Here is a 27,652-nt window from a genome sequence, read left to right as displayed (position 1 = left end):
TTTATGATCTTTCTTCTATTTCATTGTTGCTATCTTCATTTCCTTTTCTTTTACAGTTTTACTTTATAATTTTCTGAAAATATTCAACAATTCCATTTTTAATTTTAGTTATTCATTTTTCTTGTTTTGTACAAGATATTAAAATTCTGGAAATTTAACTGCCATGTATATTTCCTTGAAATCATTGTTTTCATTTATAATGTTCAGAATACATAAACACACACACACACACATATATATATATATTTTGTTATGAGTGGTACATTATGTAAATCATGTGAGAAATTAATGTGATATGCAGAAATGCATAACGAAAAAAAGAGTTTGCTCAGATGGATCGTGGGAAACTTGTAGTAAAACCTTGATTAGGGAAGCATCACAAAATATACAATTATAAAATAAATAATTGATACGATTAAAATCTGTATTAATTATGTAAGATATAAACAAATGAAATAATGTTAAGGTACATAAACAAAGATATTAAATATAAAAAATAATTCATAGTTTAGAAGGTATTAATGAAAATTATTTGAGTATGTATTTAAACACACACATTGAACCCTCAATGCAGAAAATTCAATGTCGTTTTAAAATTTGTAATAATATTATTTAAAAATCCAGTGTCAGAGTAATATTGTTTCTGTTAAAGAAAATCTTTTAATTTTATTTTAAGTAAGCTGGTGGGAAGATTTTTTAAAATGATTCAGTAATTTGTTAAAGCATAAAGTCTCTTTTTTATTAGTGTATGTATTTTGTTGAGTTAACACAAAAACAGTTCTGTTTTGTTTTGATGGAGATTGATATTGTTATTCTTTAAAGAATAAATTGCTATTCTTTTTAGCAAGGATTATAGAATTAAAAAATTATTTACAAAATATTTGGTGTGTGGTAACATGTAACAGAAATTTGAACAGGCTAGATTAAGTGCCTTCAAAATGTAATGATGGTGCCTAGTCCTGCAAATATTGTTTAGACCAGTAGGGTTATAGATAATAAAAATCTTGAGAGAATGAAACAAAACTGCACTTTTGTATAAGTGATAATTAAGAAATTTAACAGCTACATGGATCATTTATTGTACCATTCATCCTGGTTTGTTTCATTGCACCAAACTAGAGAGTTACTAATAGGACTACCAGAAACATTGTTCCTTTATTATATCAGAGCGCCTAGATTATATAGAAAAAAAAACTTGCTTAGGAAAGGAAAACCTTTGGAGAATGGTCACACTATCTTCTTACAGGATTTGGAATGAGAAAAGAAAAGAATGGTAACAAAAGCATAATAAGTCGCTTTCTTGTAAACCAAAGTATTGTGTTAAATTATTTGATAGGAGTTCCATTGTCTGATTTAATAGAGGTGGATTGATATTGTTATTTTTTTTAACAATAAGACATTATTTTGATTTTACCAAAAATGTACTTTGTAATTATAAACAAAAGGTTAAAGTAAAATTTTCAATTTTTTAAATATCGTTCTACAAGATTCATACTGATAGGTGTCAAACAATGATTTAATAACATTTTGTTTTTTTGAAAACTTGTTTTGACTTTTTGAGTAAAATGAACCCATAGGATGTTATTACATATTTAAGACAGAGTTATATATAACATAATAAATATTTAATAATTATGATAAGCTTATTGTTTTATTGTAGGCATTTCAAAGCAGAAGAGTATACGATTTGATTTTGTTGCAAACAAATTACATATTAAAGGGCATTCAAATGTATGGTATTCTCACTAAAACAATGCCTATTTAATTATTATATTATATAATTGTCAAAATATAAAAAAATGACAGGAATGTGATAGACAAGTAGTTGTCTAATGGCTGCTGTTTTGTTTTTTCATGAAATATGATTGATAAATTTTTTTCTTTTCGCAAAAGTTTCCATTATTTTGCTCTGTTGTTGCCATCATTCTTCTGTCCTTCCACTCAGGTTTATACCCTTCTTTTTCTTTCTCTCTGGAAACTTAGATTCTTGAATCGCTTTTCTAAATTTATCTCTATCTTTACACAGATCCTTAGAAATGTTTAATGGTTTTAGATCTGTTTCTATTTCTTTAAACCAATTGGTCTTTGTGACTTTGTTTATGTAGAAATTAAATATTTGTTTTGTCAATCTTTGGTTGTCCATTCTGCATAAATGTCCATAAAACTGTAATCTTCTTTTCCGGATTAAGTCCCCTTTAAAGTCTTCTTTACTTTTACTTTAGTTATTACTCAGTCTTCTGTTTTGAAGATAAATCTACAGTTTCTATAAAATAAATCTGAAAAACTCCTTACATCACATGTAAGTAATCAAATGTACAGCTTTATATTCTAGATATCCAAAGAAACAATACTCTCTGGTTCTCTCTCTCTCTCTCTCTCTCTCTCTCTCTCCCTCTATGTGTGTGTGTGTGTGTGTGTGTGTGTGTGTGTGTGTGTGTGTGTGTGTGTGTGTGTGTGTGTGTGTGTGTGTGTTTTCCTGTCAGTTACCGGGTATAAAATAAAGCCTCCAGATAAGTCTGTAGGCTTAACCATGTACTATTAAACTAACTTATACTAAAGAGTAACTTTAAAAATCCAACATTCTTAGCATACATCCAGTGGCCATTTAACTTAAATCCACACAGAATACTTACAGGATAGAAGCCATAATGGAAAGAAATATATATTGATATTAAGGACGAGTTACCTAAAGGTGGGCCGTGAAACCAGAATAATTAAAACAGTGGTCTAAGGACACTGTTGGTAGTACATCTTTGTCTTGCCTTCATATGCTTGAAAGATCACAGATGTCTTCATTCAGAATAGGAAGGGTGTATTTGTGATCAATGATTTTGTATTCATCATTGTAGACTGTAGCAAATTGATTTTCTTCCACCATTAAAAAACACTTATGAAAATTCTTCAGTCTGTTGTACCATCTACAAACGTTTTTGCTATCCAGAATCATCTGACTGAACTGTAAACCTTATATCTTGGTCTTCCCTTTTAGTGGGCCTAATAATATAATTTACCATTCAGCCACGAAGGAGTACGATATTTTATACAATTTGTCATAAAAAAATTTAATAAAAATGTTTATATCTCTAAACTTAAGTCTAGTGATTAATAAAACATTAATAAAGAAAAATTAGAAGGAAACTTGAACTAAGATTATGTAAGACTTATTCTTGACAGCATTTATTCTTGCTTACAAAACATATAAAACAGGGTCCTTTCAAATAGAATCAGGATCAAATTTTTCAGTTTCTGAAATGAATTTTTTGTGAGAAGTAGGAGGTTGTGGTATATTAGATAAGGAGTGAGGATATAAGACAGGATTTACAAGCATACAAACCAACCGATAACATAAAAGATTACAAAATTGCCTAGATTAGGTGGAAGGACTCAATTAACAATGAGACAATCACCACATGTTCACTGAGGTGTGGGTCACTCAAGCAGAAGATGGTTGGTTCCTGGAGCACGTAGAACTGCTTAAGCATATAAAGTGAAAAAGATGAATTTCATTATATTTATTCATTGACACTGTCAAATATAATTTAATGCGGATTGATTAAAAAAGTAAAAGGATACAGACTTTAACAAAAAAAAGTGAATTTATACCACTTAAAAAGTATATTAAAAAATATAATAAAAGCAGTTAATTAAAAAAAAAGTGATATTTTATTAGGATTAAGAAAATCCTAATAAAAGGAAATTAAGAAAATCGGTTATGCATGATTTGGCAGAACAAAACGTTAAATAGAAAACAAATTTCTTAGCCTATTTTCATTCATAATAAAGCTGAACTTAATATTAATTTTACCAAACACCATTAACCTAGATCATACTGCCTTCACTCTTAAAGTAATTGTATATAAATCAGTTATATATTTAAATATGTATTAAAATAGATTTTTATGGTGTAGCGATTGATAGAGAGCTTTTTATGAAAATAACACTCAGCTCCAATTTCTTTTCATGCAAATGCTTATTTTTTTGGAATTCCCATCCTTAGATACAAGATAGGATATATACATAAGGTTCTTTTTAATTATTATTTTACTGATAGTTTGTTTTTTTTTCTAATATAAATTTGTCTTTTAGATAAAGGTAGGTATGTTGAAAAATTTGTATTCATGGTAGTTAATCTTTTTAAAAAACCTGAAAATAAATTTTACTTATTTTGATAAATAGTTTCGATGACATTAGTTTATAATTAAGTACAAATTCCAGTTATTATATTTATTAACCTCATCCCTGATATTTATTTATTTATTTTTTTTATTTATAAAAATTTGTTATTTATACAGTATACCCTTAGTATAGATAGCTTAATCAATATAACTATTTATTTAATATTATAAATCAGAAAGTCCAACTTTGATCTTAGGACATGACTATCATGTCTTTGCTTACATTTCACAATGTAAACAATTTATTTTTTTCTTACTACATTTAAAAAAAAAAAAGAAAATATGTATAGATTTATATGTACCAATCATTATATTTGAACTGTAACGTGCCTTACAATATTCTCCCTTTAAAGACTGGAACAGTTCTTTATTTAAAAATTACTATATGGCACAGCAGCTTACTTCTTCCTTTTTAAGGAACATTAAGCATCTTTTTTTCTCCAGTTTATTTTAATACATTTTGTACTTTCCATTGGTTTTTAGCCATTTTTCTGTAGGAATTTAGGAATTTTTTGGAATTTTGGTTTCCCTCTTTTATGTTTTATCTGCACTCCACACAAGTATTTTAAAGAATAATTTTCATCTTAATTCTTAGATCCAAATTTTATTACAGCAGATTATTTTCTGTATTAAAGCTCTTTGTTTTTCCAGTCTTTTGATTCTTTCTTCTACCCTTTTTTATTTTACTACTACTTATTATTTATTATGTCCTCTGACCTTAATGTTTAATCTTTTTATTTCATTCTACAGGCCTTATTTGATTACTTTTATTTTAACTTATTTTCAGGCTGAATTTCTTTCCATTAAATAAATATATGGCATTCAGTATTTCTTGTAATTTTTATTTGATTTCTGGCAAAAAGTGAATAAAAAAAGGTGCAACATCAGAAAATCTTGAATTGCATATGCTAAATCAAATAAATATAATTTAATTATGTCTTGAAGGTATTGCATTACGATTTAGTTATGAAGGGATTAGTTGATTCTGCTTTATATAATATTGGAACTTAAGCCTTTAGACTTATTTTGCAACGGTTGGAAACAGAAAGCTCATTCAAGTGGAATTCACTCTTATCACGTATATGATGCACAGTATCTATACAGTAGGAATCCGACATATTCCCACAGAAAATAAGGGGATAGACTGGATCAGGATAAAAAGGTGAGAAAAGGCAATCTGTATTCACTGTGGAATTTTGGTGCCTGACAAAAACTACCTACCTCAAGATAGCATTAGACAGGAGTTTGTACCTTACCCAACCTTTTTGGGATTCTGGGGCGTTTCTAGCGAGGATGGAAGTGGTTTATTTTTAAGCAAAACTTTTATGTTGACAACTCAACATAATGCATATATAAAAATTATTTTCTCTCTGAAATTAAAGAGGTACCCTTAGATAGGCTAATGAGACTCTCTTGACTTCCAGAAAATTTTCAGAATTGTGTGGTATGCTGAATATCCTAATGAATGATAATTCATTTGGCCAAACTTTCACTGGTAAAACGAATGAGGATTAGATTTGTCTCCAATTATTAATGAAGAGAAAAACTTCTCAAAAAAAATTTCAGAAGAATCAAATAAAATCAATAGCAAAATAGAAATTGAAGTTATTAAAAAAAAAAAAAAAAAAAACAGTCATTATTTCCAACTTCTATACTATCAGTGAAGTAAATTTTATAAATATTATAGTTGTAGTGTTATAAAATTGTTTATTTAACAATGCATATTCAGCTTTTCAATTGGCTGTCCTATATTGTAGCTTTGTTCCTAAATATGTAGCTAACACACATTGGGTTTACCCATATTAAAATGTTAAAACAAAAGTTTTACTGTAATTCTTTAAAAATATATGGATTTGCATTAATAAATAAATGTAAATTTAACTTGCGTTTAAATATAACTTAACATTAAAATGTAACTTGCATGTAATTAACTAAGAAATGTTAGTTTGTTTTTGACATTTTATTAACATATTGAATTTCTGATTAAATAATCACAAAGAAGTAACTGTTTTTACCAATGATTATTAAAAATAGATGTTTATTTTCTTTTTTGTTACAGTACCTGTTTAATTAAGATGGAGTTTTCTGAGAATGACAGTTATGCCAGAGTAACTGGCAGTTAATTTAGTTGTTTATGAGTATATCTGTACATTTTTTAATTTTATACTTTATTCAATTAACTAAAATGATAAATATTACAACAGTAATAAATTTTTTTTTTCAGATAAGACTTGGTGTAGAAGATGGTGAAATAAAAGCATATTTGTTAAACAGTAATAATTCACGAACTGATAGTTCTCCTTTATTTTGTCATCCCATATCATTAGTTTCAAGACTGAATATTTCACACGGCAATGTTGTTTCATTTGCATACACAGTTAGAGATACCAATGTTCCCCTGCTTTATTGTCATTTATTTGAAACTGTCGATCCTGATGATGTGAGTATGTTTTTATTTCTGAGTATTATTATTATTACTTCATTTTTATCTATTATATGTAATATATATAAATGTCCTTACAGATTATAGGTATTGGTTATTAACAGTAAATTTATAATTGTAATTTAAATGATTTCATATACCATTGTGTACCATTTGTTTTTTTTTTTTAGGTTAACGTATTGTACATTTACTAAATTATACCATTATTGAGTTACTGTTTTAAGCTTTAGTGAAACCTGTCACATTCAGATATGTGTTTTATTTTCTTTATATGAACTTTATAATCCTTCTCTGACTTTTCATTTATTAGTGAGAAGGAGAAAATGAAAGAGAAATACAAAGTATTTTTGATTTTTTTTTGCACTAGGGTAAAATATAAAACTAGAGTTTGTTTATAAAAACAACTAATGTCTGCCTCAGAGTTAAGGTTGTAGCACGTTCACTTGCATTATTAAAGGATTTAGATTTACATTTTTATGGCAAGGTCTAGAAGATTTATAATGAGTCAATTCCATCATATTCATTAATGATCATTATAGTTGCGACTAAAAAAAAAAAAAATTGTATAACAAGTTGTATACGTACGGTATTTTCTTAAATTTTTAATTTTTGTTTTCAAGTATGATGATTTTTAAATTGAATTTATCAATTCAATCTAAATATTTTTTTATTTAAGTGGTATCAACTGCTATGGTCGAATAAGTGCCAACAGCAAACTATGAAACTGCAACCAATATTGTTTAATTTTGGTGTCGTTTGGAACCAAATTATTGAGTGATTTTTTTGCCATTTTCATTTAGCTTGCTTATGATTTGTTTTATTTTTAAATAAATGCAATTAACTAAAAATATATAAATTATTGAAATTAAATTTTAATGTAGGCTTTTGCAATTATTTTTGAAAATGGTAAATAAAAAGAAAAAATTAATAAATAAAATGAAAGGAGATTTAGTTTATTTATAGATTAAAAATTTTTTTTTTTAATTTACATTTTAACTTTACAAATCCCTCATTTTTCCAGTTTCCATTGCAATATTTTTAAGATCTATCTACTTATTTAATTTTTGAGTAAAAGTTAAGTGTAACCGTTAAAATTATGCTGTAAATTGTTAAAATAAATTTTTTAAATTTATTTTTAACAGTATCTGTGAGTAAAGACTGGAGGAAAACACTATATACGCTTTATATGAAATGCTGAATTATCTTTTTTTTCCCCTCTGATTATTAAACAATTAAATAAGAGGAAAGCGGTACTGTAATGCCAAAAATAACATTGAGATAACATTTTTCTGGAACTGGAAACTGGAGACATCAAGATCTGGGAAAATGTTTCTTATAAAAATTTGTCCATGTAATCATTTTTATTCTCCCTACCTCCCGAAACCAGACCCCCAATTAAACATAAACACGGTTACGGGAGGTGCCTTTGCCTCTAGTCGCCAGACGAGGGAAATGCCAGGCCCAGCTATGCCGTTCCCGGCCTCCATCGCCCAGCTACCGGGACTCGGTCCTTTGGGCTTTGCCTCTAACGGAGACACCCACGGAGGAACGGTCTCGCCGAGACTCAGTCTTTTAGGTCAGGGGCTCGAGAGTCCCCGTACTTCATCACCACCGTCCACCCGTGCAAGCACGGGCGAACGGCAGCTCCGTACGGAGCTGTCCCTAACCCCCTCGATTCACGATGCGTCAGTTACAGTATTCCCGACACAAACCCCGTCACAGTGTCGAAGTCCACCGAACATCGTTCCAACGATGGTCCCCACCTCGAAATGCCCAGTTTCGGCAGTACAGTCGCGGCGTTCCTTGCCCCACCTCGGGTACTGGAATATCACGTGTTCCGGCGTGTCTAACTCCCGACAGTAGGGGCAGAACGGGTCTTCAGCTCTTCTTCGTCCATACAGGTGTATGAACGAAAGACTCCTTGGCCGGTCAGGAATTGTGTCAGCCACAATCCCTCCTTAAGAGGCCACCTTAAGAGCCGTACGGCGCTGTACTCCCTCCAACTGTCTTCTGTTACGCCCTACCGCCATAAGAAGAACTGAGTTCACCACATGCGCGTACAGCCTCCTCTTCGAGGTACGAGGTCCTCCAACGTTCGATAGTAACTTAACCAAGTTCTTGACAGTCTGCCCAGCTTTCTCACTCACCGCCTGGACGTGACGAGTGAATGACCGCCTATGGTCCAACCACACTCCAAGATAATTTGGCGGCCTCTGGTGATTGGGCCATCGCTTCCTCCATCGAAATCGGATAAAAGCATCAGTCGCCGCCTTCCCGCTATTGAGACAAATAGAGATTTATCGCAGGACAAATGGAGTCCCACCCCGGAAATTAAAACTACTTACCTTTTTTTATATTCTACCATGGTGGGTAATTTGAACCCAACAATCAGCAGAGTTATAAACTGGTAAAACCATTATCTTCTACAATTCTTTCACTGAATATCTCGTGAACAGTTTGATGTCAAAATTAGAAATTTGTTCATATTATATAATATAAAAAACATTTAATCCAATAAATTTTTAATTTAAAAACAATTTTTCGGTGAGATTGGGAGATTTCCAAATGTTGGGAAAGCAACTTGCTGTTTTTTTTTTAATTACTCTTGTTTTTGTTTTTGATAATTTATTGCCTTTCGCTGATGTATCACGAAGTTCATTTTTTCCATTTTATGAACACATGTCAATTTTTCTTTTTTTAAAGGTGACTTTACGAATCGCGCCGCTAGGTAGTTCTTCTTGATAGTACTAGATAGCGTACAAAACTTGATAATGTACTTGAAATAATAAAATTTAAAAGAAAATATACAACAGTTTTTATAGTAAATGCTCGTATGTAAATAAAAGTACTGAAGATGAATAATTTTTTTTAATTGCCATCACCTTAAAAGAAAAATAAAAGTATTAGTTTGCAAGCGATTACAGCTGCTAATAAAACACAAAAAACACGAACGGTAGGAAAGTGTTACAAATGTGGCAACAAAGATTTATTGCATAAAACAGAAATAAAATTCGATGGTAAAATTTTTATTCTGCAATTAGATTGTATATTAGAATTTTTATTTCTACAATTATTTGAACTAATTGATGGAGAGATAAAAAAAAAGTTCACGTAATAATATAAAAAGTATGTCCACGGATACGATAAAAATCGAGGGTTACACTTACAAGTAGAATAAGTGAAAAATTACATCACAGATCTACGATTCCTGAAGGTCATTAAAAAAGGTAAAATATGGTACGAAGTAAATTATATGAGTATCAACAAAAAAAAATTGGCCGTGAAATTCAAAAATGTATATTTGTTTGTTCTAGAAAGGCAATAAATTTTAATAATAAATCCATAAGATAACAATCAGTAATTCATAAAAAAATAAAAGAATTATCTAACGAAACGCAGTGATATTCAAAAAAATTATAATGAAATTATAGACGGTACGGGTAAGAGTCTCGCAAATATCATTTCTTCCGCTTAAAAACCAAAAATTTATGTAATATAAATAAAACTGTTTTTAACAAAATGATACTGATATCAAAAAAGGTAAGACACTCACTACATTTCTATTATCAAAATCTGTTATTAATTTAGAATTTTGTTTAAAAAAAAGTACAGTTAAATGTATGTAATAAACCAGTGATTCCCAAACTGTGCGCCGCGGCCTCTTCAGAGGGTTGCCGCGAAATATTGTAAAATCTTCATAATTATTTGAACAAAGACATTTATAATTATTAATTTAATGTTAATACAGTAAAAAAATTATGAAATTGCAGAATTTCATTTATTTTTATCTCATACTTATGAGTAATCATACTTTTATTTAGGGTAGGGCGCCATGGAGAAATTTTAATTGAAAAAGGACGCCGCGTCTCAGAAAAGTTTGGAAACCACTGTAATAGACAATAGATAATAAACAATGTTTAAATTTTCATATAATATAATTACATTCCATGTATAAGAAAAAAAAAATAGAAAAAGTTGTTACAAACTCTTACCGGCCCGATTTCATTTATATGTAATACATATCGCATTTACAGAAATTATACTATTCTTATGATTATTCGTTGTTTAATAAATGAAATCGGGCAGGTAAGAGTTTTATTTAACATGTATTTTTTTTTAAACAAAATTCTAAATTAATAACAGATTTTGATAAAAGAAATGTAGTGTCTACCTTTTTTGAGATCAGTATAATTTTGTTAAAAACAGTTTTATTTATATTACAGAATTTTTGTATTTTGACCGGAAGAAATGATATTTGTGAGACTCCTACTTTACTGTTTACAATTTCATTTTAATTTTTTTGAATCTGAAATGCAGTTTATAATTAGATGTAAAAAATTGTGTAAGACTGACTTCAGACTAATTCTTTTTGTCCCAATCACTGCAAAACATCACTGGTCATTTTAAGATCGGTTGCGGGTGTGTTATTCAAATAAGAAACTTGTTGTACTAATAGTTCAGTAAGATTTAATAGTTTTATGTCTCATTTATATAGATTTTTTTTACATGAAGGGTTTTATTTATTGATAATTTTTTTACTATAAGTGTATGGCTGACTTGATAGCGGAAACAAAGGTTTCAATTTACTAACCAAGTTGAAGTTTTTCAACCATATTCGTACATTTTTGTCAGCCTTTACCACACATCTATTTCTTCTACTTCAACTTTTACTATATCCAAAAAAAAAATTTTTAGATTTATTACAAAAATTAAAGTGAAACAACTCAAAATTTATTGTACTTACTTATTTTTTATCATGCAAGTAAATTTGTGAAAGTTATACAGAAAGCCATATAATGAGAATGTTCTTTTTCCATCCGTTAGAGTTTTAAATGTTACATTCCACTTCTTTTCTTAGTAAAATGTGTTGTGTTGTATTACAAACATATAAAGTAAATAGATACACTTGTTTAATTGATTTTATACCTTTTTTTAATTGCGTTAAGCATGTGAATTACTTTTTTACTAATTAATAATATTTCTCTATTCTTACTCCAGATGTGTATTTTCTGTTGTTTATTTCATTAAATAACTTGCACACTCTCGCTTGTAATTTCTATCAAGCGTGTTCAGTTTATGAGTACACTTATTGTAACATGCTCCAACTGAATTAATACTGATGATATTTAAATAAATTGATTGTGGATTTTTAACAATATAGAACAGATTTTAGTACAGGTGAGTTATTTACGTATAAATTATCAAAGTATGTGATGTTTAGTCTACTTAGAATCGATTAACAAACTATAAAATTATCAGAGTTAATTAGTGAAGCTGTTAAAAATAAATAATTTAAATGTAAGATAACTTGATTGTTTTAATATTTTCCTGTTATCAGACCTAGCACTAGTCATTTAAATAAAAAGTGTAACAATTTAATTCCCATAATGTGCCTATTAAAACTACATATATGGAATCATATAGTAGCAGCTAATATTATCCTTGAAGTATTGTATATCGCTTTCAACAATTTTAAAATTTTTTTAGGGTAAGATAAAAAAAAATATTTAGATCAATAGCGTCATTTTTATCAGTTTTCACACAAAATCTATTGTTAATTTGCTATACCAAATTTTTATCACTTATGATAATTTGTTTTTAATGATGAAGTTTGCTCACAGATTTTTATTGTTTTCATAACTGCGGACTTACAGCTGATTCTATTGGCTGAGGTTTACGTAAGCATTAGTTTGTTAAAACATGCAAGCTTAATTACATATGTGATTCCAATCAGATTACCATACAAGTGACACTACGTAGCTGTTCTGGGAATTAAATTGTTACAGTGTCTAAAGTAAGTAGTTTGTTGAAAATGTAATAATAGAATTTTTTTTCATAATTTTATATTATTTATTTACTTTATTTTTCATCACCGTACATACCATTTATTAATATTTTAATAGAATATTACCTACTGATCTCAGGGAAGTTATAATTATATATAAATGTTGTTACAGATTGTTGGTATTGGTTATTAACAATAAATTTATAATTTTAATTTAAATGATTTCATTAACAATTGTGTACATATAAATAACAAGTAATCGGTTTGTTTATTCCTTGTACATTTAAAATATTATTTTCTTTTCCAAATGACTGGATTTAAGTTGTATATTATTTTTCTAATCTAATAGAAAACTTACTGCCTCACTTATTACTAGCAAAATATGATCCATTATATCATTATTCTTAGTTAATACAATTAACTACTTTTGATAAAATTAATAGAACTCTAGTTAAATAAAATTGATATAACTCCCATTAATACATCTTAACATGATTTTTCATGTTTAACAGTTGTTTACTTGAACTTACCTTGAATATAATTTTTTGTTACTCAGGTGTGTAATTTTTTATATTTCTTGAAAGTTTCTCAGCCTGGTGGGCTAAGAAACTATTACTTCATCCTCTGAATTAATAACTTACAGTGGTTCCAAAGGCTAAACAAAAAAAGAGAGGAGCCCACCGGGTTGGTCTAGTGGTGAACACACCATTGAAAAATCGGCTGATTTCAAAATAGAGAGTTTTAAGGTACAAATTCAAATTTAAGTCAAGTATTTGAATTTGTATAAAAGTAACTGCCTTTACCCTAGTAAAGGCAGTTACTTTTACATTCTTACACATCATCCTCATTCATCCTTTGAAGTATACCTTTTTGTAGGCCAAATAGAAAAAAGGTAGGGTATAGTTTCTTGAGTGAAATTTGTGTTTGTGTTTATTCTCTTGAAAAAATTAGTTATTAAATTATTTCCTTCATTAGAACTTTTAAAATATTTAGTATTGTAATGAGATTAATTAAAAGAGTAATAAAATTAAACTATTAATAATAAAGATTTAACATTTTTTTATAAGCAATGTTGAATGTATTTTTTAAAAATTGTTTAAAATAATCGAAAATTTTAAACCAATTTAAATTGTGTTTTAGTCAAAGGATTCAATCTATTTTATTTATTTATAATTTATTTTATTATTTTTTTTTTGTAATTAATGACAGAACAATAGAAGATCAGTAATTATTTGTAGCTATTAAAGTAATCAAAACAAGAATGATGGAACAGTACCTAATCTGTCATGTGAATGTTGAAGGAACTTGGCAACGTTGGACGGTTCTCCCATAACCTAGTTGAAATTAAGCCTCGCCTACTTCGACCGTTAGATTTCACACAGAATATAATTTTTAGAACCTGCGATTAATATTGATGATTTTTTCGATAATAAAATTATTTCTTTTTAAACACGTAAAAGTTTATTAGTTAACGAAATCGACCATAAATTTATAAAAGTAAGTTTAACAAGATCAAAAAAATAAATATGTCGTTTTTGGTGTTATTCTTTCACCAAACCTGACTGTCGCAGTGGTAAATATTTTATTTTATTTATTTGGCTCAAAAAAAAAAAAATACTTTAAAAATGAAATGCTCAACGAAAGCCTCACTCGGTCTCATCAGTAAGCATGTATGTTTTATTGATTATATCGATTTTCTGTAGGGCTAAAGGTTGCAAAAAAGGAAAGTATGGTAATCATTAAAAAAATGGGGTATGAATTTTGCATTTCTCGACCTTTCTTGACTTAGGAATCCCAAAAAACAAAAAAAGTGGGAGTAATGTTCGTATATACGTGTGTTGTAGAGTTTAAAGCTTATTAAATTCTGACTGGATTGACTCGGTGAAATTTTGTACAGAAACAAATATATATGGGGGATAAATATCTATCCCCAAAAATGTTTGACTAAAAAAAAAATTCCTTTTGGGGGTCAAAACTTTTATCAACTTTTTATCAAATCTTTGCAACTTTGGGTACATATCGTATCATTAAAAAAAAAATTTCTCCAAAATTTCCTCTTCACTCAAAATAGGAAAAAGCAATTTTTTTATTTATTGCATATTTTTTAACAGAAGTTTTTGTCTTCCTGGGCATAATAGTACTGCGCGTGACCAAAAAAAAAAAATACTTTGGAGGGTATTGGGGGTGAGGGAGCTGATCAAAGTTTAAAAATATCAACTTTTTTTAAATTTTTTAAAATCGTTTATTGTTTATTTTAATGTATCATTATTTTCTCACTATATAAGAATAAATAACCAATCCCAGTAAAGTATAACAACTTTGTCAGATTTTTTCATAAGATATTATTTTATTTACACTTTAATTTTTAAAAATGAACACAGTTAATTGCTTCTATGAAAATATTTTATGTTTTATTAAAAGCATGTATATAAATGAAATTTGTATAAATAATCTCACTGCTTTTTACTAGCTGTAAGGAGTCTGTTAGAATCAATAAAAAAAAATTTTCCAGATGGATGTATGTATGACACACACTGCTTTTCGGTAAACATCTTCAGATTGCATGAAATTATTTTGTTCAAACTTTTATTGCTAAGTATCTATATACAGAGCATTTATCATGTTAAATTTTTTAAATTTTTTGAGGAGTGGAGGAGGTTTGTGAAATCTTAATTATTGACTTTTTAGATGTATTAACAACACCTTAGAAATAATATTACGCTTAGGTAATACATAAACTTTTCAGAAAAACAATTTGCAAAATTTTTACACCCCTGAAAATTACAAGAATACAATTTTAGTCGATTTTTTTTATTTTTTAAATATCTCAGCCAAGTAACAGTAGGCTTAAAATAATTGCTGATACTCATAGTTTGTATATACAAAGACCCAATATGAGAGTATCCAATATGGCTGCTCTCTAATATTTGAGAGTACCTAATATAAGAGTAGTCAATATGTATCTATTGTACATATTTGCAAATTTTCTTTTATCTTAGAATATTCGACCATAGTTTGCAAATATGAAATGTGCCGAATTTAAGCAATTTTTAAAATAACAAATTCAGTTGTATTTATATTATAATTACTATACGCATGCTTTGGAATCTATTCTCTTATTAAGAGAATAATGTAAAGATAAAAGTTTGAAAATATTTACTACCCATCCTAAAATTTATCATTTAATACGCCTAAGTTTTTCACTTTTATCGCCCAAAAACTCAAAATTTTAAATTGATAATGAAACTACTCAACCCAAATGTCTTACTTTAAATTTAACGCGGAAATTTGGAATTATAATTTGTGGGATGTATTTGGTCCCTATTTTCGCAACTTAGTATAGAATAGGCTTGGAAATTTGGCTGTTTCACAAAATAACTATACATGACCAGTATTTTTAATGTATTCTCTTTAAATGAAAACAGCTAGCTGTAAGGGAAATTCTTGAAATCGAGAAATCAGTTTTTGAAATTCAGCTTCAGTATCTCAGTGTCGGGAAAATATAGCAACTCTGTTGTCAGCTTTTAATTACTTTATGCTTGTTAAAGGTAAGCTTGTTAACAGACTTAAAAAGAAATAACATTTTCCTTTAAAAGTTCATTACCTCATGCGAAAAAAAAAAACTGTTTATCGATAGGATTTTGTTTGAAAATATATTTGAAAATATTTTTTTTTAAATGTAAAATAAACAAAATTTCAGAAAAACCAAGTGAATTTACTTTATATTATGAACAGAAAAACAAGGTAATAATTTTTTTCATATCTTAAAATTGAATAAAATCTATTAAAATTAATTTTAACTATTTATCAAGCAGAATTCCAATATTTTACAGTAGAAAATAATTATAAATACCTGCTTTTCTTGTTCTTGCAAAGTAATAAAAGCTTTATTTAAAAAAGTTATTAATGTTTCTTAAAAATATAGAAATAAAAACAATCCTAAATGTGAGACTTTTTTATGAACTATAAGTAACACTTTTTATAAGACAAATAACTAGAATGTAATTGATTGTATCACATTGTCAGTATTAAACATCTTTCACCGTTTGATAAGGTTTGAACATAAAAAATAACTTAATGACAACTTTAAACCAATAAAATTTTGTTATCAGTATGATAAATATGCTATCGACAAACAATAAAATAAGTATAGATTTACATTATGTACTTGTTATGTAACTGTATAAGTAAATAGATAATATTAGAAAATAATTTTTATTTGAACAGTTTTTTTTTTGTAAGAATGGTGAAACTAGTTTAATTTTTTTTAAATTTATTCCTTGAAAAACATTAATCTAATGTTTATATTTAAATAATAAATTTATTCTCGCAAAACTTTGCCCTCAGAAATTGACTGGCTGTAATTTAATATCTGAAGAAGTATTAAAATAAAAATTTTACTAAATTTGAATTTTATCATTCATATAATGGATTGTTATATATCGTTTGATTGTTCGCTTGATTATTGAAGTAGTAGAAGATTCAGCTATATCAGATGACCACCTGAGCTAGTGATTAGGCTTTTTATGCAATCCCTAGATTGAACACAAGATTCTCTGGGATAGCCTACTGATTAAATTGCCTCACATTATGGAAGCATGGATGGTCCATCCATAGTCTGTCTGATTGGGATAGACTGGCAGCTGACATAAACACCAATCAAGGATAAGGATAAGTAATGAATGAGTATAAGAAGACAACCTGTAGATACCAGAGCAGTTTTCCATTTAATCCTTTCTTTTTCCTGTGTAGCCTCTGGTAATTACCGTTCAGATAATACTTCAAAGGATGAATGATGATGTTATGTATGAGTGTAAATGAAGTGTAGTCTTGTACAGTCTCAGTTCAACCATTCCTGTGGTTAATTGAAACGCAACCACAAAGAACACTGGTATCCACGATCTAGTATTCAAATTCGTGTAAAAATAACTGACTTTACTAGGACTTGAACGCTGGAACTTTCGACCTCCAAATCAGCTGATTTGGGAAGACGAGTTCACCACTAGACCAACCTGATGGGTTTCCTATTAATCCGAGACCAAATTCTTTAATATTAGTGTTATTTTTATTTGGTGTTGTAAGGACCAGTTGAAATTATATAAAAAAAGCTTTCTTTTCCATACAGTAGTATGGGAAACACTTATTGTTCTTCTTGCAATTAATTTTTAAAAAAATCTTGGCTCTTGTAACTAATACTTTTTCATTTTTGTTAAACTTTTATTTGATTGGTTCTAAAATCTTATTGGTTTTAGGTAAAGAGAGCAAAAAGCAAATTTGAATATTGTAGATTGTTGACTGTCTGTAGTCCGCTGTCTACATAAACTATGTAGATAATTTGAACTTTGCCTGAGCTAATACTTACATTTCCTGGTAACTGTTATACAAAGCCCGAGTTAAACTTTCTTAAACAGGCTTTGTTAAGTAACACAGACAATTCTAAAATGACTGATTCCTATAGTTTTCCTGTAATGCGTACCATTTATTATTGACCAACCACATTTATACATAAGTGGGGGCAATGTTGATAGATGTACTCTTCTTGATCCTTAATTCAGTAGTTTTCACAATTGTGTATTTGTACCAAAATGCTCAGTGCTTTGAAATTTAGGAAGTTCCAAATGTGAGATTTCAGTTTTTTAGGTTCTTATTATCAACCCACCGGGTTGGTCTAGTGGTGAACGCGTCTTCCCAAATCAGCTGATTTGGAAGTCGAGAGTTCTAGCGTTCAAGTCCTAGTAAAGCCAGTTATTTTTACACGGATTTGAATACTAGATCGTGGATACCGGTGTTCTTTGGTGATTGGGTTTCAATTAACCACACATCTCAGGAATGGTCGAACTGAGAATGTACAAGACTACACTTCATTTACACTCATACATATCATCCTCATTCATCCTCTGAAGAATTATCTAAATGGTAGTTACCGGAGGCTAAACAGGAAAAAGAAAGAAAGAAAAGGTTCTTATTATCGGTACACCTGAAAAGAAATCGATACATCAAATTTAAGTGTATTAGTTCTTACGAAATATCATAGAATGTGGTCTTTAGTATATGATAGAGTTAGAATTGAGGTTGTATCTTGTGAATGTGTGAAGTATTTTTGTAATAAGAAGAATAGAGACTTAGAAAAAAAATAAAAAGAAGATTGGAGAAAACTGAACGGGTAGGTGGAATGAAAAATGTAGTATTGATGAGGAGCAAGAATAAGAATAGAAGCTTAATGAGGGCAATTTTGATAAAATAACTAATAAATTGTATCATATCACGACAGGAGATGAATCAGTAGAATGGGTTGTAAAGTAGAGAAGTTGAAAAAAGTAAAAAATTGTGAAAAATCTAAAAGAAAATGGTAACTATCAAAAAACTGAAAAGTTTCGCTGGAAACAGAAGAAAATGAAAATTGGCAAGAGGATGGATGATCTTATAAATAAAAATGAAGTGTAACTGTTTTTGTTTTGGGAATTGTTTTATTATGTTTTATTATTTATCAATTAAACAGTCAATTTTTGATGATTTTTTTTTAATTAATTTTTTGTATTAGATGTTTGCCAAAGGTTGAATATTTGCTAAATTATTTACTCTTTTTATCTGATGAAAAGAATTATAAATATTCACTTCAGCAGTGTTAGATTGTATGTTTATGAACCATATTCTATTAAACTGTTTGAGTAAGCTGTCTTTTGTGATGAGAAATGTAAATATATGTACTTTATATAAACAAAATCTATTGTCTTTAACCTGTACTTGAAAACTATACAAAACAGATGTATAATCTAGAGGAAAATAACAATTGAATGAAAATGTTAGTTTATATTTATGTTTCTGGTTATTACTAGTTGACAGTAGTAATAATTAAAAGCCACTATTTATGTACATCTTTTTATATTAATATAAATGCAAATACAGTTTAAGCTGTAATTAATATTTACTGAAAGCTTCAATAAAAATGTTACATTATTTGCAATTGTTTCATTTGTGATAACTTAGCTGTATAAATTTTTGTTTCTGCTGCTGTTAGTTGCTATGATAGATTTGTTAGGTTTTATAGGTAAATATACTTTTTTTTAAATCTGGTTTCAATATTATTTAGGAGATTGTTCTACTTCCGAAATAACCTCAAAAATTGTCAATGATACTTTACAAAAAATTGCAATTTTTTCTTATAAAAAAATAGAGATCTAATCAAAATAAAATCAGTTCAAAACATTTTCATTCAGAAAACTGTTATAGAACAATGTCTGAATGGTTTTAATGTGAAGTAAATATTATATAAGTGGCTATCATGAGATACAAGTCATTCCTGAAACTTTACATAACTATTGCCGACATAGATCCCTTGCGTAACTTATTTAATTAAGTAAGGAATGAAATCGTATCCCTCTCTGACTTCTCTGAGATGAATATACTGCTGCATGTCAGCTTGCCAAACCCACAAAAATTCAGGTTATATCTAGCCCTACATGTGCCACATTTCTTAGTTCATTACAGGGACTGACTATAATACAATGATTATTATTATTATTATTGCATAAAAGCAGAATTTTGACTAGTGCCATTTGACTTTACAAACTTTAGTGCTACATAGTTGCACATAGAAAGATTGTAACAAGAGTAAAGCAAAAAATTAATGTACCGATTTTTATGGAAAACATTTCATTACGCTTACTTGATGGGTTAAATAAATCTTATATTAAAAAAAATATATTCCCACACTTACTGATCATTTATAATCACTCGGTAATCTATATATATTCATGGTGACAATGAATTTGAAACAACTTGTATTTGCTTTTATGTTGACAATTACATTTAATAGAACGTTTTTTAGTAATGTTTTACTCCAGAAATGTTTGTAATAATGATAAATATAATTCATCATTGATTTGGTTCCAAAGAATCCCACATCTTTAAATGATCTGAGGAAGATAGCTAAAGCCAAATTTGAAGACCTATTTGACTTTTATGTTTTCACTATAACTTTGTATATTATTTGTATAGTATTATTTATCATTAACTTATCTTCTTTGCAAGGAAAATAGTGAAGGAGGAACTGTGATTTTAGAATGAATGAGTATTTAATGAGTTCCACATTCAAAAAATATATTGATATGAATAATAGAAGATACAGTTTGATAAAAAATAAATAAATAAATAAAAATTTGTTACTTACAAAGTTTAATTAGTTTTTAGGTAATCATTTTTTTTATGTATTTAAAAATGATAATCATTCCATTTTTTTCATTTTTCACATCATACTATTAGTTAATAAAACAATTATTAATAGTTTACATTTTTTTCATTACCTTGCCATGGCTCCCCAGAGAAAATGTGATTTACTAAGTTTATTTATTTTTATTTTTTTTTGTTAAATTGTTAATGAATGGATCAAAATTGAATATTTTAGCAAATAATTTGTCCTTTTCTTGAAAACATTCTTGTTTTTAACATATTCATAATTTGTTTTACTCAATATGTAATATTTTTCCTTTAATTGAAAATAATGGCATATTGCTCATATGTGATTGTACTTGTATACTTGAGCTATTAAGGAGTGCATTCCCCATCCATATTCACATCTTTTGATAATTAAACTTTTAATTAAATCTGTATTTTTTAGTTTGAAAGTTGTTTTGAAAATTCATTTATATCATCTTTATTTAATTGTTTGTCCAGAAGTTGGTCCCTTAAGACCATTTCTATCTCCATTCTCTTCTACTCCCAACTAAACTTTTTTAAGAATAACTCTCTTTTCATTTTAGAAGCCCATAATTTTACATTCTTCTAATTTCTCTTTTACTTCTTCTGATGACTTCTAGTACTGTTTTAATCAAACCTTTTTCCCTCGCTTTACGCTGCAGCCGATTTGCTTTTATGTTCAGAATTGTTATTCTCGTTCACACACCTTTCTCATTTTTTTCTTTGTCTGAGTATCTAATCAACTCCAGTTCAAATGTTCCATGCTCCATTCTCAAATTTCAAATGTCTAGCTTTTTGTCTTCCCTTTTCCTTAGTGTCCATGATACACATCCTTAGAAAAACGTTCGCTAAACATAACAGCTTACTAGATGCTTCTTTAATTCTTATTTTACTGAAGAGTGCATTTTATTACGTAATTCTTTTAGTTAAATACTTCTTTAGCTGTTACTATTCTTCTTTTTATTTTTGTAATAATTTATTAATATGGTATCTACTCTAAACCATACTGTTTTATTTGTTCAATTATTTTTTTTTTGCAGGCATTCATTGGTTTGTTTTCTCCTGTCCTCCCTCATTGACTTAGTTTTGCATTCATTCATTTTCATTTCAGATGATCTAATTTTAGGATCATTTGTTGAATTCCTTGCACTTTCTGTCTTACAAAACACCTGATACATCTGAAAATTGTATACAGTTTATTGTCCTTCTTCTTATATTGTTTTGTTGATTTCTTCATTTTCTTCTGGAGCATTTTTGATCATACATATAAAACAAGATTGGTAATAGGCAGCATCTTTTTTTTATCCCCTTCCTAGATCAAATAATTCAGTTTTGACTTTCAAAACTGTATTAGATTTCAGGTACAACTCTTTAATTAATCTACTCTCTTTTGTTACTTAATATTTCCATTAGTTTATTCCATTTGAAATGGTTGAAAGCTTTTTCTGTGACTGTAAAATATATACTCATTGTTTTATCTCTTTTTATATGTCTCTCTTTAACAGCGAGTTAATCAAATTGCATCTCTTGTCCCTTTCCCTTCCTGAATTTATATCATTCTGTAATCATATGCTCCAATTTTTATATTCTAATTTCTGTTCAGAATTACGGAATATTTTTGCAGAATGCAAAATCAAACTTATTGTCCTGTAATCTTTAAATTTTATTGTACTATGCTTTCATTCATATATGTTAACGAAGTGTTTTGTTGAACATAACTGTTATTCTGTACTGGGGGAAGTAAAATTTAAATGAATTCTATTTAAATAACATTTCTGCAGGATTGTTACATTAAAAACCGTGCATAGTTTTAAATTTTTGTTTGATTTAATGAGACACTGTTAGATTACCAAATGATAGAGTTATGACTGCATAGATTCAAACAGAGATTTATACTTAATTCTGATAATTCTTTTGTTGTTTTTTTACTTAAATGTTGTAAGTTGTAAGCATTAAATGCTACAAATAGGTAGCAACATTTACAATTCCAAGGACAACTGCACTATGCAATTATTAACATTTTGTTATAGGAAAGGAAGTCAGTTATTTTTTTAAATATATGTTTGCTTGTTGATATTTATGAGTATTCTTACTTCTTATTCATTTATTCCCCGATACTGTCTGATGAAATATTCTAGGTTTTTTGAAATTATTATCGTAAGAATGTGCAGTTTTTTTGTCGTACCTTAGGGTCTCCGATTTTATTTGTATTTACATACAATCTAAAATATTACATTTCATTTTTTAATTTTACTGCTTTATAACAGGATTTAAAACCAACTATTTTGTGATAATTTTTGTTATTAAACATGATCATATATATAAACGCTGCAATTAATAGGACTCCAGCAAATTAAATAGTACTGGTTTCTGCAGTATTCAGTACTCAAATTCGGTTAAAAATTAATCCAGGTTTCTTGAATATTTTTTACCGAACAACTATAATTAGGTTTTCCTGGGTATACTGTTGAGATGCTTCTTACAACCTCATAGTTTTACAACATTGTAAATATCTCAAAAAATATGATCCTGAAAATTTAATAGTGTTAAGTAATTTACAGTTGTGGAAACTATGTTTACTAAACTGATTTTCTTATATCATTCTAATTAACCTGTTTAAAACTTAATTCTTTACTCAATGGTAGGTTGGTACTCAATGGTGGTTAATTCTAATTCGATGGTAGTTATAAAATTATTTAATTTGTTCACATGAAAATACTCTACTTCTGAACTTAAATTGTAAAAATATGAATTTCTTTTTTTTTATGTTGTTGTAATCTGACACGAGATATTAGTACTCTGAAAAATTGTACAGCAACTTCCAACGGTAATAAGAATCCCATGAGAGAATTACTTTGAAAAGTGAGGAGTGAAGTGGTTTCCCATTGCCTTCTTTGCTGAGCTGAATAATACAACTGCATATGAGCCGTGAAATATATGTGGTACTAAGCTCTACAAGCAGCACCTTCACTTTTGTTCCTGCAGGGACTGGATGTACAACAAAATAAACATTACTGGTGTCAGGATAAAGTAACTAGCATGTAGGTCAGTTGTAGTAAAGATGTTTTCCATAAGTTACAGAAGTAAAAAGACGGGAAATTTTTCATGTCAGGGTATTTTGCAGATCATGACATTCATTTTTGTCATGTTTAGTGACATTCTCTAACCAGACAACACAGTTTTAGCATTGAAAATTTCTGGAAGGATATGTATGTCAGCCTGTTTTTTGCTTTTATTTCCAGATTAGATGGACTAATTTTGATGGAAACTCAGTCATTTCGTTATACAGAGTATTGGTACTATTTAATCTTGGTCACAAGCAGTCAAAGTAGCAGGAGATACACAGATCTCAAGGGTCCCATATCTCAAAATTTTATTCAAAGTGTAGGTAAATCTTTTCATTAATTTAATGCCCCTTGGTAGTTAAAATACCTTCTGATGGTATTGGTCATATTCAATCCCAATAAAAGGGTAGAGGTTAAACAACTTTTTCATTTCTGGACTCAAGGTCATGTTCTTACTCTAATTAGGGAGATTCCATTACATCAGTATGTCACTTTGATTTATGTATTTGGGGAATTTCATACTGGGGATGGGATAATAGGCTTATTTTTTTCATAAGTTATTAATATCTTCAGATTGGATTAATAAATTTTTATGAAATTTTGTATGACTTCTGAATATAGCTCATTCATGCACAGTTATAGCATTGAAAAATTCTGGAAGGATGTTTGTATGAATGAACATATGTATCTACATTGGTCTCTTTTTTTTGCTTGGTATTTCCAAGATGGATGGACTAATTTAGATGAAATTTGGCTCCATGATTTTTGTATATGGGCCACTGATTCCATTTAACCTTTAACAGTTGTTCAAGGAGGCTGGAAGATATAAACCTAAAGGGTCTCATATCTCAAAAATTTATCCACAGGTTAGATAAAAATTTTCATGTAATTTTAATGTTTTTAGGAGTTCAGATACTTTCTAAAAATGTCACGTGTTATTCAAATCCCCATAAAGGATGCGGTAAAAAAAGTTTTTTCTTTTTGTCATTTCTGGACTCAATCTTGTACTAATTAGGTAAATTGCATAATATTAGCATATCCCTTAGGTTATTTATTTGGAAATTCCATTTAGGAGTGGGGGATAATAAGTGAATTTTTTTTCTTGATATTTATCATTTTACTTGATATCTTCAGACTGAAACAACCAATTTTTATGAAATTTTATATATTTTTATTTTTTTAATACTTTTATTTATGATGAATTTTGAATATTGGTCATTGATGCAATTTCTTTTCGATCACATGCAGTCACCATGGCTCATACTATACTGTTCAAATTAATTAGGGCAATGTAAAAAAAAATTTCAATAAGACTATGCTTTTTTATTCATTCTATACTTTTATATACAGTGATAAAATGCATGTATTAGTATGAAGTATGCCCTTCTTTAGCAAAAATGACCTTTTGAAGATGTTCTGGCATTGAATCCACTAGATTAGTGCACATATTCTTGACTTTACCATCGTGAAAATACACTTTTATAGTATTAGTTATCATGTGTTCTTTTGTCATTCAGTCCATTTTATCAAACGTCTCTGCAAAATGTTCAATAACTTCTCAATTGGATTTAAGGCCAATGAAACACATTATTTTAATTTTTCAGCATGAAAGTCTTGACCAATTTTGAATTATGACAAGGAGTCAAGTCATGTTGAAATATCCCATCAAACATTTGCACGAATGGAACAATCCTACATCGTAATATTTCTATGTACTTGGTGGAATTCATCGTATCTTGAACAGGAACTGAGTTACCAATGCCATTTGTCATGAAAAACCCCAAAACATCTGTTTCAGTCGGGTGTTTTACAGTTTGTTGACATGCTCAGGTCTCAAAGGTTCACTGTCACCTCGTCTTACGACATTTGCTTTGTAATCCTGCACAAATAAATGAGTTTCATCAGTATAAATTACCTTCCAGTCATCAGCAGTCCATGAGTTATATCTTTTGACCCATGCCAAACGTTTTTTCTTAATTTTAGGAGTTAAAAATTGTTTCCTCATTAGTTTCTTTCCTTCTGGCCTGCTTACAGAAGCCTACGGCATACAGTTGAACTACTAACATCAAAACCAAGTTACCAGTAAATCTCTGGAATCTCAGGAATTAGAAAGATCTGAGCTTGTTTTCCTTGGATTAATTTTACTATTTCTTATTAGATTTTTATCAGTTCTTGGAGTAGTTTTGCGTTTGCGACCGTATTTTCCTCTCCTTTTTGGAGACGATGATTGAGGTTCTTTGATTGTTACACTTAAAGGCCCACAACTGAAGTTAAGGTGACTATTTTCACTTTGAAACCAGTCAGAATACTTTCTTATTGTCAAGCTAGAATTGTCACACCACCTCAAGACAGATAAAACCGATTTAAGGCGGTTTCAGACAACCGTAATCGCATAACAGTTTAGAGAAAAAAATAGCTTCTCCCATTTAATTTGTACAGTATAGTAAGTAGTATTTCAAAAATTTATTCAAAGAATAGAATAATTTTTTTCTTGTATATTTACATATTTTAATATTTTACTTAATTTTTCCTCATAAATAGTCTCTCTAGAGCCATAGTGAATATTTCTCGGTGAACCCGGGAGTTCCGCCTTCGAATTATGCTACTCTCTGCCGGTTTTTTAAAAACTATCAGAAATAACATAAAATATATTTTTTAATGGAATATTTGTAATTTTTACTTCCTTGTACGAAGTAAATGAAGTAAAAATAGTAGGAAGTAAACGAAGGACTAGTTTCAGCGTGACATCTGTACGTATTTATCTCACATAAGTTAAAAACGATTAGCTGAAGTACGTTTGAAATTTTGGATTTAGGACTGTTGTAACATCTAGTTGTGCATCTCCCCTCGCTTTTGATTGCAGTTAACAACCAAAAGTGTGCAAAAAGCCCAAAATTAAAAAAAAAAATCTTAACTGCAGTAATAAACCCTAACTGAAAGCTTTTCAACGACATATCTTAAGTGTTACTTATTTTCATCGGTTCCAGAGTTATAGCCAAATGAAATTTTAATTAATGAAATATTTGGATCTTATAAGTTGAAGGCACAACGCTTCGAATCAGACTTCATCTCCCTTTTTTTTAATTTAAATATATTGGTTTATTAATAATTATTAACCTCTGATTGTAAAAAATTTGTACGATAAATATTTTAATAATAACAATAAAATAATTATGAGAAGATAAAAGTTATTAATGAAATAAAATTTTATGTACTTTTCATTTTAAGAAAATGTGTATGTAATTTAATAGGCGTACAAGGAAGTCATCTAGTGTCCACATCAGATTTTTTATTCCCAGGATAGTTATGGTACAAATTAGAAAATTTTCTGAACGTAAAATCGAAAAGTCACAATATAGAAAACATTCCATCGTTAGAGGGAAATGTTTTTATCCTGCAGATGAATTGTAAAAAATATTTTAGATTTATTTTCTGGAAAAAAAATCATTGAAATTTACTAATTGTTCCGCGTGTGAGAACAAAAGTATTGTTAGTTACCGTGAACACATGAAAACAATCAATATGGGTGTAATCAAGTCGTGAATAAATATATCAATTTAATTTTAGAAGCTTTCGTGATAAAAATCTGGATTTTATAACGATCTTTTTTTTATTTTATTGCTTTAGATTACGGTTATTATGAAATTAAACTTCGTTAACACATTAAATCGTTGTTCTATTGACCTTATACTATATAAATTATTGAGAATTAAATGTCTCATGGACTCAATTTGTAGCGGTGACTTATTATGACGAATTACTTTTAAAGTAAATATATATTACTAACCGATCAATTAATTGCTGTACCCCATTCCTACACAACATGTTAAATTATATCTCTTAATGTATAACACTACAGTTAACAAATTTACTGTTTAACCTTACATAAAATGAAATGTAGACTGGTTACAAAAAACAAATGCTGATGTGAGCACCACATGACTTTCTTGTACCCCTATTAAATCACATATACACATTTTCGCTGCAC

General features: G+C 28.7%; 1 protein-coding gene across 3 annotated transcripts in view; it reads left to right on the top strand.

Moving 5' to 3' along the window:
• Window positions 1-27,652, top strand: part of plx (PTB_TBC1D1_like and TBC domain-containing protein plx) — a 344,267-nt gene that overhangs the window by 43,434 nt on the left and 273,181 nt on the right. For 2 of the 3 annotated variants that reach the window (XM_075368468.1, XM_075368467.1), the window contains exon 2: window positions 6,400-6,615. In XM_075368468.1, coding sequence (XP_075224583.1) covers window positions 6,400-6,615 — 216 coding nt within the window. Of the gene's footprint in view, window positions 1-6,399; window positions 6,616-11,670; window positions 11,797-27,652 lie in introns of those variants that run through there. The other variant, XM_075368470.1, reaches the window with a different exon arrangement.

The sequence above is a fragment of the Lycorma delicatula genome, chromosome 6 (assembly GCF_047948215.1).
Source record: "Lycorma delicatula isolate Av1 chromosome 6, ASM4794821v1, whole genome shotgun sequence".
Lineage (NCBI taxonomy): Eukaryota > Metazoa > Arthropoda > Insecta > Hemiptera > Fulgoridae > Lycorma > Lycorma delicatula.
Note: the sequence above shows the minus strand (reverse complement) of the source record. Positions and strands in the feature narration are given on the sequence as shown.